The sequence below is a fragment of the Centroberyx gerrardi genome, chromosome 15, assembly GCF_048128805.1.
Source record: "Centroberyx gerrardi isolate f3 chromosome 15, fCenGer3.hap1.cur.20231027, whole genome shotgun sequence".
NCBI classification, from domain to species: Eukaryota; Metazoa; Chordata; class Actinopteri; order Beryciformes; family Berycidae; genus Centroberyx; species Centroberyx gerrardi.
The window spans coordinates 12,534,894-12,548,495 of NC_136011.1; the positions used below are offsets into that span (position 1 = coordinate 12,534,894).

Genomic DNA, 13,602 nt, shown 5'->3' on the forward strand with positions numbered 1-13,602 from the left:
CGAGCGGTTGTGTACCCACACAGAGCCTGTACAAAATGGCAAACACCTCTTCGCCATTGGTTTTTACCACCAATTCTTTTTAAAACTGATTATCATGCACGATGCAAATCAGCGTCTGACTGACAGTTTCGAAAAACAAAATTCGGAGTAATCCTAAAATCTTTTAATCCAAGTTCTATTAATAATATTAGAGGATATTCATGCTACATTTACTATGAGTATTTGAACTACCGTTTTCCCTAATACATTCTAGAAGAAGCCGCTTAAAATAAATAGGCATTTTTCCATATCAGACACATCTCCTGCACTTTGGTTTGCATAAGGACTTTCAAAAATCTATTATTTTCTCTCGCCTACACATAAAACAATAAATTTACCCACTCGCTCACCTAATCTCTCCCTCTCTCACACACACACACACACACACACACACAAGAGATGTACCTTTCGCCGATACAGTGGCATATCTGAATAAGAACAGAAGAGTGCATAGCCATGCCCATTAAGAAGGCAAACAAATAATTAAGATAATTTTTTTTTCAGACAGGATTGAACTTGAAGAAACAAACTCATTTCATGGTCTTGAAAGACATAATGAGAATCAACATGGAATGCATTAGGTCACAGTAGGGGATGTGAAAACAAGAAATAATTTAAAAGTACAGCATAGCAAAAATTACTTGAAAGATTTCTATTGCATTCAAAACAAACCCATTAGCAATCCCAGAAAAAAAAAAAAAACCCAACTGCATCCAAAGGTTATTGTAAAGTGAACACAAGCAGTCGGTTGTGAGTCTGTCAGATATGGGCCGTCTCTCGCTCCATGCCATGCCGCTGGCTGTGACTGGCTGTGTGGATAAGAATGGAGCTGGGTGGCTGTCGTCGAACCGGACTAACCGTTCCTCCGGGATCGTAAGGATGGAGGGAGACAGTCAGCGGGGTCACACCTCCCAGGGGGCCCGTGTGGCCCCGGAGAGCCAGGAGCGCCCTGAGAACCGATTCCAGGCAGGCCTTAACACAGAATTAGACATTAGTTCTTGTAGCGTGTTTACAGCTTATCATTCTTCAACAGGGCTTTTCATTACTGGAATGAAAAGCCTGCTCCCCTCCCAAACATCACTATGAAGAGATACACAGCATTCTAAAAGTCATCTGACATTGGGATCTCAAGTTACTTAGCAACAGCTAGCAGCAGTGGCGAAGCTATCCACATTCCTCCCTTCCCTCTCATGCTCGTATGCTATAGATACAGTACAAGCACACAAAGCTCTCCTCCACTACTGGCCTTGTTTTTTTTCTACTTTGTTCCATACAGTATCTCAACATAAAAGCGAGCCCTCTGTAGCTCCATTTACACCATGTGTGTCACAGTCAGACCAGTTACAGCGCGACAAGCGAGCCTTGCCTCCCTGATCTGCCACTGTGCACGGCTCACAGGTACTGAAGTCCTGTTTCTTCCCTGTGAAGACCACAACGCTCTCCTCATCAAGACCGGATCCATCTCCTGCTTAGCTGTCCACACACAAGCCATCAATGACTTTGTTGCCAGGCATAGGACTATGGTTTCTATTGTCAATATCACTGCTAAGTAACAAATTTTCATTAATGATTTTTTTTTCAATTAGCTAAGTCAGAGTTTTTATGGCAGACTTTAGGTAGTGGTGGTAGTGTTTACACATTAGCTACCCCACGCAGCTAATGCGCCAAAGTGAGCATGACCTAGCTAGCATGGCAGCTTACACCTACTTGCTAGAAGATGGTAATGAAAGACTCAAGCCTAACAGGCGGGGGTTCCATTCACGAGGCGAGGGCAGTGAACAGCAAACGAACATCATGCCGCTGTCACACTCGCATAAATTACCCTTAAATTATTGGTTGCTTTTCATTCGCTGAGACATTTGCTGCCCTTTCTCCGGGGTTGTAACGTCCTCATGAGAACACACAATACCACAGTTGAAGTCTGTATCAGCTGCTAGGAGGGCACACTCGCTCCCTGCAGTTAAACTGATAATGTGTGAGTTGTGTGCATCTCCTGTAACTGTGTGACTCATGTCGCGGTGGTGGGCCTTGTGTCCAGGGGGAACCTGCTGTATGTGGATGTGAGGGAGCACAAGCTGTCCCTCATTAAGATAGCAAAGCGATGGCTATGGAAACATTGGCTGGCAGACATAATGCAGCTCCTGTCCTATGTGCTCTGGCTGCTCCCACTGTGCAGGGACCTGTAAACCCAAGAGTACAGGGACATTTACCACCCTGATCTACAGCAGGTGGCTCTCTGGACTCAACTTGCACTAGGTCTACCTCCAAAGGTGGTGGAGACTATCCAGAATGCTAGGGCCTCATCTACAGAATCATTATACATTTTGCAGGACATGCTAGATAAGGGTAAATCCTATTCAGTGGCATGCACAGACTCTGAAAGGGGCAGGGGCAAAATTCTTCAAAAGGGCAACTTCTGGACTGTGTGGTGGCTAAGATGCCACCCATGTAAATGCAACGTCTTAGGTTTGAAAATGGCCTTTTCTGTTTCTTTTCACTGTGAGCTGTCTGATAAAGCAGAAATACCATGAAACTAATCTGTAAAGGGCACTTCCCCAGAAATGCTAGGGGCGTCTGGGGGCATATGATGCTCCCCCAGGGTGAAATTTCTGAAAATCTGCTATTGTTTTAAAAATATGGCTATTATTCAGACCAAAAGTAACACACTGTTAATGGTATAAAAAAGCATAGACAAGATAAATAGAGGCCTAGGATTACAGTTGTGTTTACAGGCGAGCCCTAATAGTTGTTTCTCAATGCAGTTTGGCATCTCAGACTTTTGGCAGAGCTACAGACATTTTTTCTGCACAGATTTTTTTCTGCAAGAGAAGGAGGCAAGTGATGAAAACATTCATTTGGCCTTAAACGCTCACTGCTGACCAATTGTAAGCTGTTGAAGAGAGGTATAAGGCATGTGCACCAGGGTTGAATAGCCATATAATGGAAATACTGCTATATAAATGCCCTTCAGACTGGTTATAAGCCCTTTTAGCTTATAGCTCCTCAGGTGATCTGTGCAGCAATGCTTGCTTAGAAACTCTGTCTTGGTATTTCAATCTGAAAAGGGCACCTAGGACAAAAGGGCAGGGGCAATTGCCTACTCTGCTTGCTCCGTGCACGCCTATGATCCTACTGGATAATCAAGGTTTACTTGGCAGCTATATCTGCTTGCCATGTGGGCTTTGGAACCAACACAATAGGCCAGTGCGATCATGGCTGTTCACCCCAGCACCTCTGATTTCTCCTCTCCAGCGAGCTGAGTTGCCTTTGCCCAGTATGTGCATTATGTACATACGTAGGCAGGACGAGGGAGTTTAGGGTCAGTGATCAACTCTTGGTGTCGTGGGCTGGAACTCAGAGAGGTAAGCCCATTTTTCATCTCTCCGACTGGCTAGAGGAGGCTGTGTTTTTGGCTTATCGGAGCAAGGGGCTCCTGTGGGCCTTACAGTTCATTCCACTCGGGACATGCTAACATCTGGGGCCTTGTTCAACAGAGTTTCTGTTCAGGACAACAGCAAGCTGGGCTCCGCCACATGCTTTTGTCAGATTTTACAGAATGGGTGTCACTGCTCCTTCACTGACGCAGACAGTCCTCAGCGTCGGTGCTACATGAAGGCATCTATTTTCAACACTGATTGTTGTAGGGCCTCTATTGGGGTCCCTGCATGCCACAGCAGTGCCTCAGCTTCAGAAAGCGCAGCGCAATACAGGAGCTGTCTCCATCTCCTACAGGCTGAGATGCCAAATGAAGCTTGAAAGAGAATTTAAGGTGACTTGACATAACCCCAATACTCTGATAGTGAGGTATTTCATCACACTTTTTTCCTTGGATGAGGGAGAAAACACGCTTGAGAATGCTGTACCTGTGATCTACAGAGGCATATGTAGAGGAGGCAGTGCTCCCATGTCACTGCTGTGACTGGTCTGTTTGTGACAGACGTGGTGTATTGGAGCGTCTGTGGTTGGATTGTTAGAAAGTGATCTCCTTGGCGGAGATACTGTGACCGTAAGCTTCAATGGGCTATGGTTGGTGCCAAGTCATGTGACAACTGGCAGTAATAATAATATCTTGGGACCATTCAAATTTCCATGTTATTGCTGTACTTCAAATGCTGTCATACTGTCAATGATTGCTTGTAAATACACAGTTAAAGTTAAAAAAGCCTCAAAAGTAAAGCAGAAGAAAATGAAATACATTCTCCTGGACCAATCCTTCCTCATGTTCATTGCTGACCATAACAAAATGTTGGAAAATCAAGGAGATATTATTCCCACAGAACAGGGCTGAGCTTCATTTCACCACATATTTCAACACACATAAGGTACAGTACATTACATAAAGTACCAAAACTATTACAGCCTCTCAGGCCAATGTGCAGGTCTTACCTGGTGGCCCTGTGGGTCCTGGATCTCCTGGTAACCCCAGACCAAGCTGGCCTCGTTCTCCTTTCTGACCCCTGTAGCCTGAGGACAGACACAACACTCTGATTGGACTGAGTAAAACGCTTCAAAGATGACAAGACCGGTGTGGTGTCATGTGGCAGGAGTTTGTGATAAGTAGGATTAGTACAAATGCCATATCGTGTTATGTTACAATCAAAGGACCTTCAAGGATGAGGATAAACTTTCCAAAGAATGCAACCTTTAGATTCGTCCAGGGACTTACGTATATAGATTGTCTTCTTGATGTTATAAACAGCATCAAAATGACTACAATGTCAAGCATCAACTCCATACTTAAGTTTAGAGGAGCAGCTTTGGTAGTTGGTGTAGAAATAGGCTACTCTGAATTCCCAGTTTCAAACCCAAGCCTTTGAATAATACAAAACCCACTGACATCCTGTCAAAATAAAAATTATCAAACAAGCCATCTGTGCTTTTGTCTTCGAAGTGAGAGGCACCATGGACTTGTATGGCCTTTCTGACAACAACAGGGCCACAAGCAAATTGCTTTGAAGACTTCCAAACAGAGCAAAGAGGGTTTTTTTCAATCAGAGGTCAGATATGAGGATCACCAAGGACATTCACCAGGGAGGAAAGATAGGCCTAATCAAAGGGTGATTCCTTCCACAGAAAGGAATAATCATGTCTATTCACGACAAGTAGACTCAAAAAGTTCAAAAGGGATGTAATTCTGAAGGAAGACGTCATACATCATTGTCAAATGAACTAAAAACTAGTGCCTTAACAACAATATGCACACAGCTTATTCTGTTCGGTCACAGAAAGAAAATTAGATTCACTCGTGTTAAAATCATGTTCAGTATTTTCTAAAGATGGTGATTGGCTGCTGCACACCCAAATATATAAAAATAAGTTCTACTGTGAAGAACACAAGCACATGCTTATCATGTCAAAAAAGAGGGTAATGAGTAGAAAATCAAAGCATTTGCAAGTTTTCAACCCAGTCCAGTAAGTGTGTTGTTCATAGAAATATGCACACAAACACATACTATTCATAAGGCTTTATCAGAATCACTCCATGCAAACTCATACCAAATAAAGCTGATAAGTCTTTACAGTTCAAAACAGCAGCATACCAAGTCAGAATGTGAGGGGCTGTGAAAATATTTCCCCGCGAGGCGCTTAAAGTAATGGAGTCTCAGGACCAGTGGCTGCATGGAGTGCATCAGAAACATTGACAGAAGTATCAAGCATTGCACTGCCAGGCCCAAAGGGGAAACGCTTCAGCGCTTACAAGGCAGAGAAAATCTCAGAAAAAAGGCTTATGAATGCTCCCAAACTGGGTCTCAAAGAGAGAGGGGCTATCCACACATTGCCGCAATAATGAGACTTCTTTCAACACTCACGGTGCCTGGGGCATTCACTCAGGGAGGTGACGTTCCATGGAGAAAAGAGCACTGTACCTTAAGCAAAAAAATACTGAATAGTACACAGGGCAATAAGCTTGGGTGGCACGTTGAATTGGTGCACTCACTGATAAATCGAAAATGCCTTTGTGTGTCTTTACTTGGTTGAAAATGAACTGTATCAAACATTTCTAGAGGCACTAATGCACAAAATACGATAATGAAAAATAATGTCGCCACAGAGTGGTTTTTCATGCTTGATTCATAGGATTGCAGTCCTGCACCTGTTGCACACTGTTGTAAACAGCGATAACAGCAATATCTCTTTATTCATGCTATGTCTAACAAATGAAAAGGCAAACCTTTCTTTGAGCAGCTGCTCCATCAAAGACCAATTACTGTGGGATATTTACCGATATTTACCATTCTGTACAGCACAATGCAGAGCATTTCTGAAATCTACAGTTTACAGCCCGATATCATGAAGAAAACAGTTTGTTTCGCTCAGTATTACGTAATAAACATACATACAGTAACCTTGAATAGAAAACTAAAAAATATATAGGTTAAACAAAACAAAAGGTAAAATGTATGAAATATACACTAACACAATGACTTACATCAGTGAGGATTTTCATTACGATCTCAGGAAAAGATGAATAGAATGATAAATGAACATTCAATTACAACAAAAGACGCAGTAAAAACAAAAAAAAAAAAAAAAGAACTCCCCCCCTGCATGTATGCCTCCTTATGGATATTCTCTAACAGCTTGAGACTATAACCCAAGTGAAATCAAACCATGAGGAAAAAAAAGACTGTGAATTCAACAGAGGGGTTATTTTTCTCCATAAACTATTCATTTTGGCATATTGGAGAAGAAGTCAAATTGGATATTCCAGAGGAGCACAGTCTCCAGTGGAGGATGACGAGAAATAATGAGGAAATATTACCCCAAACTCTCTCCCCAGCTGAGTGGAGGCACGAGTCAACAAAGAAAAAATTAAAAAGTTGTTGAATTTTTGATTTATCAAGGGAAATAACTTTCCTCTTTATTTTCAATAAGTATTTATTGCAAAGCCGCATCAAGAATCACCTATAAAACACTCTTTTGAAGCATACAAAATAAAACAGGCAAAACAAAATCCAAGACATCGTGTGTAATGCAAACGGCATTTACACAGCACAAATATTTATAGTCTAATAGTCGCATTCTTTTACTATATTATTGACGACTGAAAGCAGCATCTTATATTATAGTAGTGAGTTAAATTGTAAATGGTCTTGAATGATGTGAGGTAGATACAAAGCTCAAAGACAGAGGCCAATGCAGTGGTGCTTTGATCTGCACCAGCACACAACACACTGCTGTCTCTTCAAAAGTTAAGACACCGTAGTTCTGCTGTAGGATAATTCTAAGCAAGTCCGAGAAAGGTATAAAGCCTGAGCAGCAAACCATTAGTGATGTACGGGTAGTATGAGCAGTCAGAAAGTTGTACCAGTTTGATAAAGAGTGTCCGCCCTCTTTCCTGACTACGCTCCTTTTTGTTTTTCAGAGCTTTCTTTCACGGGGTGAGGTATCAATACTGGGGCTCTTCCCTGTCCACACTGATATTACTCTCTTATTCTCAGCCAATTCTTCGTTTGTCTTCATATTTCCCAGAGCAGAGAGAGCCGCTGCGCACCACACTCCTGGCCTTTCCTCTGCTTCCCGCCCCTCAGTCTGCATTGATATATGGGTCTAGCAGGAGAGAAATACCCATGAATCCCTACAACAAAGTGTCAGTCTACATTGGTGCCCCCCCAGTCTTCATCACAGGCGATCTCTAGTGCGCCATTTCAACTCTTTACATATGGCAAAACATCTTTTACTGACGTGTGGTCGCTCTCCACAGACTTTAACCTTTCAAACTGCAGCCTTTGTTACACAGTAATGTACTGGAGGCTGCCTCCCTTCAATACAATAGGTTATATGAGTGGTACAGTATGAGGTAGTTGGAGAAACTGTTTGAGGTGCTACAGTAAGTACATTAAAGCACCAATGAGGCGTACACATATATGGCATGTCTACACACATAAATGTCACTTTGTTCAGTTACAAACAAAGGGTTAATTCTCAGGTTTCACCAATAGTTTAGGGCAATCGAAGGTTAAGAGTGTTATTTCTAGTTCAAATTTTAGCAGTAGTGGAGAGCGTTGAAGTCCAGCAGTTTAGCTTCCAGCTAGTGGTTCCTACCTTGAGGACCAGGAGGTCCAGGGTCTCCCGGAGTGCCTGGTAGACCGTCCTTGCCGGGGGGTCCTGGAGGCCCTTGCTGAACTTGCGATGCTAAAATGGCTGCTGGAGTCTTTTGCAGCATGACATACCTGGATAGCTTCTCTACAGGGGGGAAATTAATATTCACGTTTAGAATGCTTAGAGATAACACTGGAGAGAAAAAGATAGAACGGAGAGAGATAATATAGAGAAAAATGGATACAGAATAATATGGGGAACAGTTTTGGAGGCAACATCTGTACCTTCAAAGACCCTCAATACTTCATTTCGGATAAACGTTTTAATTTCCTCCATGGAGCTGGCATCATTCTGCGTGGTGGGGGGGGGAAGCATACAAACTTCACTAAAACATATTTAACAGATTAAGAGAATGCAATTAAGAGACAGCAGTAATTCATGTTTTATTCACAGAGAAATGGCAGCAAAGAAGATAAAGAGATGAAAGTTATCATGGCATAATAATCAACTTGCTGCCTGCCATGTCTCTCAACCCAAAGACTGTTTCTCCAAATTTTGTGTTGAAATCAATGGCAGGGAGCGCAGATTACTGTTCAAAGTCTACTTTATAGTTATTGTCTGATCCTATGTTGCATTATAACACAGCATTTTTGCCTTGAACCTAGCTGAAAAGAGAGGTGATTGAAGCAAAATTGATTTTTTGGAAGCACTGTATGAAAAGATTTGTTGCCGTTTCTTTATGTCCATCTTTCAGTAATAAACTCTATTAGTCTATATGCTTTGACTGGTGAAAGAATAGATTGCCATGCCAGCTTTCTATGCTTTTAAAGCTAACTGCATACAGTAAAGCCAAGGCAAACGTACGACAATAAATGCTCCGCCACTAAAAGAATTTCAACATCCAATACAAGGTCGGTGTGGATCGCCACGGTTCTAACAAGACATGACACTTAATGTCAGTCATGGGTGCCTTTCTCAACAGTATTAAAAGTACTTTGCAAGGCCCCTACTCCATAAACAATGGCGTACACTCGCAGCTGGACCTCGAGTCTCAGCATTCAAAAAGCATGCCTTTCATCTCTGCCGAGAATGTTATATAACTTATGTAACTGCGTATGTCTAAAATGTCTGTGACACTCGGAGGTGTTTTCAATGCTCTACTCCCACATATTTCTGTCTTTCTTTCTGTCTGTGTCTCTATCTCTCTCTCCCTCTCCTTCCCTCTCTGACCTTCTGTTGCGCTTAGTTGATCAGGAGTGGGAAGCGTTGAGCAGGAAGAGAACAGCAGCCTCACTTGCAAAGCCTCGTTTGATGTTTCATACAGAAATCTGTGGCTGGCTGCACCATTTTCCATACGGGGAGCGAGAAATGTGCTAGTTACACAAGCTTGGGAAGTAGGCTGATGTGTTTTAATCATCTGGGAGGATAGTCTCTGTTTACTGAGAGGTATTTGCAAATTTTCCAACTTACCAAGAGGTTTACTGTACCCAAGGGTCCTGGAGGGCCGATGTCTCCTTTTTGGCCTGGAGGTCCTATTGGTCCGATCACTCCACCATCCCCTGCCCGTCCCCTCTCGCCCTGAACACCTCTCTCTCCGGGAATCCCTGGGTCACCCTGCAGTAATGGAGCCCAGACACATCACAACTGATTTTTTTGATGGATTGATGTAGGCCATACCGTTTGCTCCAATTTAGTTCCAGTTGAGCTCTATAAACATTAAAGCTGTAGGACCAGGGAGAAGGTGGCATATGATGCAACACTGACATTACTCTTTTCAGGCTTGACTCATACCGGTGCTGTATCATTAAACATGCTGTACACATTCACCCATTACTCTTATTGTGTCCACTCACTCACCTCTCCTGAGGGACTGTAGCCAATTGTAAATCTAGGAGCCTCACTTTCTATCCTCTATTACCAGCATTTGCAATAGATTACTGTAGAAGTGTGACAGAGCTCTTTAATTGTGCTTGCAAATACAATAGGAAACTGCATTGAGCTGTAAATGCCTTTATCTAGTGCTTATGCGCTCGCGGGGATTAGTCACATTTTGTGCAGAAGTGAAGACTTTCATTAGTATTCATCAAAACCTTTTTGTGCATGATATTTTGCCTCATAAAAACAGCTTCCTTTTAGGAAAACAGGAATGAAAGTACTCACACGTTCTCCTTTGGATCCTCTGTCCCCTGCTCTACCTGTGGCTCCCTGAGGAAAAAACAGCAGAAAAAAAACAAATTATACAACTTTCAAGTTGAATTTGAACACTTTGTTGTCAAGGCAAGGCAGTAACTTGTAAGTATTGGAAATAGAAATTATGCTGATCCTGAAGCTAAATTCATCACCCACTTTCTTTCTACTCCCCACAAAGTATTGATATTCAGTTACAAACAGAGACCAACACAATACTCCAACGTCTTCTATTATTCAGTCTTTCACATTTGCTGCACAGATCTGTGTAATTTAAATTCACCATATTGGTATATTGGTATATTGTTCAGATTTACATATTTGGCTCCCACATTTGCAGAAGTTTCTGTTCCTTTGGCTTATAAAACTGTAAGCAAGCTCAACTACTATTGCTTGAGTTTGTAAAAATATACACTTATCAAACTATACATTGATTGCTTCTTACAGGGCTTGGGTGTATTGCTTGTATAACGTCTCTATGTATAGTGTTTCACCTTCTGCAATGTCATGGCTCCTCTGCATCACTCCTGTTTCGTCTGAGAACTGCCTGCTTTCCTACCAACTGTCTCTACTGTATAGAGGGGCTGGGAAAGAAAATACCTGTCTCTGGCTTTATGTCACAACATCTTGTGTCTTCCAATCCCTCCCTGTCACTCCTCATTGCTTTCCTTTACTGTGCTCACAGCATTACCTCTGGGAGCATCTTTGTATCAATTTCCTGCAGGATTACAGGAGCCATGCAAAAGACAATCTGGCATGATGTGGTTTTAAAGCGGGCATCTCTTTGTGATGCTGTTCTCTTCTGCCTGCTTTAATCTGCAGCACTCTGTATTCCCCAATGCCTGATGGGAGGCTTAAATCTATCATCTTGCCCACTGAAATGTGCTTCCCTGAGCATTACATTAAACCTCAAAGCAGTGTGCAAGGAATCTAGGCAGAGGAGGAGCAAAGCCACCTGCTAGATGGCACTGTTGCCCCACCAAACAATCACACAGCAAGGCAGAGAGACATGAAGTAACACAGCAAGGGTAAGAATTTAGAATGGCTCTCTGCAACGGTGAGATTTTGATGGAAGAATAATAACTAATAATAAGAAGAAAACAATAAACAGTCAGACCTGTCATTCAGGTATTAGGTGACAAAGTGTCACACATCAGAGAACAGTATTATTCATAGAGTATCCAGTTAGGGCATTAGATTGTATAATGTGTTAGGCATGGCTATGCTTGGCAGATGTGTTTTGCATTCTGTGAACCCATTCTGTATGTACTTGTGTGGTATATAGTGTACAACAATTTCCATCTTGTCCCCTAAAAAGCAGTCTTTACAGCACTATTTGTTTCAGTTTTTCTCAGGTTCATCTAAACACTTATCAGGCAGGAAAATGCATATTTAATCTAAAAGTCTGCTGCCCTCTATTACAAACATTTTATCATTGCCTGAAAGCATTAACTGTATAATTAGGATAAAAAGACTAAAAGTCAACAAAGCCTTAAATCTGCAGGATTCCATTTAGTTCTTATCGTTAAAATGCTCAAATATGCAAATACGTTTAATGCACTCTTAGGATGCTGTAGCTTGGGGGGGGAGATAAAAATCTGCTGTGCCATCTCTCTGTAGCTCGGCTGCTGTGAAGCACATTCTATAAGGGGATTTGCAGCGTGTTCACACAGCTCACCTCGTATCCAGGAATTCCATCTTTTCCAGGTCTCCCCTGCTCAAGGAGCACAACAAAAACAAAGACATTTGTATCAGCTCCCACCTTCGATTGGATCAGCACTGTTGCACTCCTAGTAATCTCCACAGTTAATGAGATATCTCAACCATGGGATAATGATCCTGATTGCTGTGCGAACACTGTTCCATTCTGTGCTTACAGCGAAAATTACAGAAACCATCTCTGATGGTAATTACATACAGTAATGTAATCATCTGCAGGACAAGTGATAGCTAACATGCTTATTTTCTCCATATTGTCCTTGAATCATGTTCTTTTTTCCACACAAGGCTAAAACAACAATGGGTAAAATTGCTGATGCAATAGAGCAGTCTGTTACTCAAAGCCCTGTTTCCACCCTGGACTTCATTGGAAGGTGCTTTGGCAGCATCTCTAGTAGCGAGTATAAAGGGAAGAGCTAAAGCATTCACGTAGCGTCCTTACAGGAACACCTTGGGGTCCCTCGGGCCCTGGGAATCCTGTCTCTCCGAGCGGCCCCCTCTCACCCTGCCAGAGAACAGAAACAGCCCATGTGTCAGTCGGCAGTGACAAAGGAATGACGTGCGGATTGACAGCTGAAAGAGAGTTAGGGGCTGAGGCTCACCGGCTCTCCTGGGATCCCTGGCTCTCCGCGAGTGCCGGGCTTCCCCTGTCAATCACGTACATAGGAAGAGAACAGCCCGTGTTAGACAGGTCCTCAATGGTGTCATATCTACTGCACCTCTGCAGCCTTCCATTTATAATGTACCTACTAGCCTGCTATAGCTACCCAACAGACCACACTTTCTTTCCACAAGTTCTCCTTATATCCAGTATAGTATTATTATTACGGGACTATTTAGATTGCTGCTATTCTGTGTACTTTATGAACATTGTCAATAGAGATGATTGATCAAGAAGGTGTATAAGTCTGAGTAAATGAATAAAAAGCATTACTTACTAAAGGACCTGGTATACCAGGCTGGCCAGGAAAACCAATATCACCCTGAAGGAAAAGTTCCAGCCATGTTAGATGACACACACATAAAATAAACCACACACATAAATCACCATGATGTGAAGCAGACACAAAGAAACTGATGTCAGAAACTGTCAATACAGGGGCATCATGGGTGCTCTTTGGCTCCTCAATCTTTGGACAAAGGCAATCTTTCAAAAAAATAAGAAGACACGTTTTACTCAGACAAACCTCTAACATGGATTTATGATAAACAACCTCTTTATGAGCTTAAGTATTCTCCATTTTTCAACAGGAGACACTTTGCATATGTCACACCTTTTTGACAATATTCCCCTAAAGGATAATTCACTCTGGATACCATGGAAACTGAAACACTCCACCATCCCAACACACCACATGCACACACACACACACACACACAGTCATAAACTGTCAATCAGTGTCAACTTTGCCATCCAGATTTTGATGTAGGAAGTTGTGAAAAGTTGCATGTAGTGTTAATTTTGTTCCACGGAGGTGAATGCAGTGAGGAGTGATTTCTTTGAGCAGACTTTAATACAAAACAGTACGACTTGTACGATAGAACTCCTATACAGAACTATATGAAGGGTTTGATTCCAAAATGCTATAGCATACTGTATATCCATCTCAGAAA

The 13,602-nt window shown here is 42.3% G+C and overlaps 1 protein-coding gene across 1 annotated transcript in view; it reads right to left on the reverse strand.

The window, feature by feature from the left end:
• Positions 1-728: 728 nt before the first annotated feature.
• The window catches only part of LOC139913411 (uncharacterized), a 30,143-nt gene continuing 17,269 nt past the window's right edge, over positions 729-13,602 (reverse strand). The window contains exons 18-27 of the mRNA XM_078288917.1: positions 12,927-12,971; positions 12,591-12,635; positions 12,431-12,493; positions 11,948-11,983; positions 10,243-10,287; positions 9,553-9,696; positions 8,367-8,433; positions 8,086-8,226; positions 4,426-4,503; positions 729-1,011 (exon numbers count right to left, since the gene is read on the reverse strand). Of these exons, the coding sequence (XP_078145043.1) occupies positions 893-1,011; positions 4,426-4,503; positions 8,086-8,226; positions 8,367-8,433; positions 9,553-9,696; positions 10,243-10,287; positions 11,948-11,983; positions 12,431-12,493; positions 12,591-12,635; positions 12,927-12,971 (783 nt within the window). The 3' untranslated portion in view covers positions 729-892. The remainder of the gene's footprint in view (positions 1,012-4,425; positions 4,504-8,085; positions 8,227-8,366; positions 8,434-9,552; positions 9,697-10,242; positions 10,288-11,947; positions 11,984-12,430; positions 12,494-12,590; positions 12,636-12,926; positions 12,972-13,602) is intronic.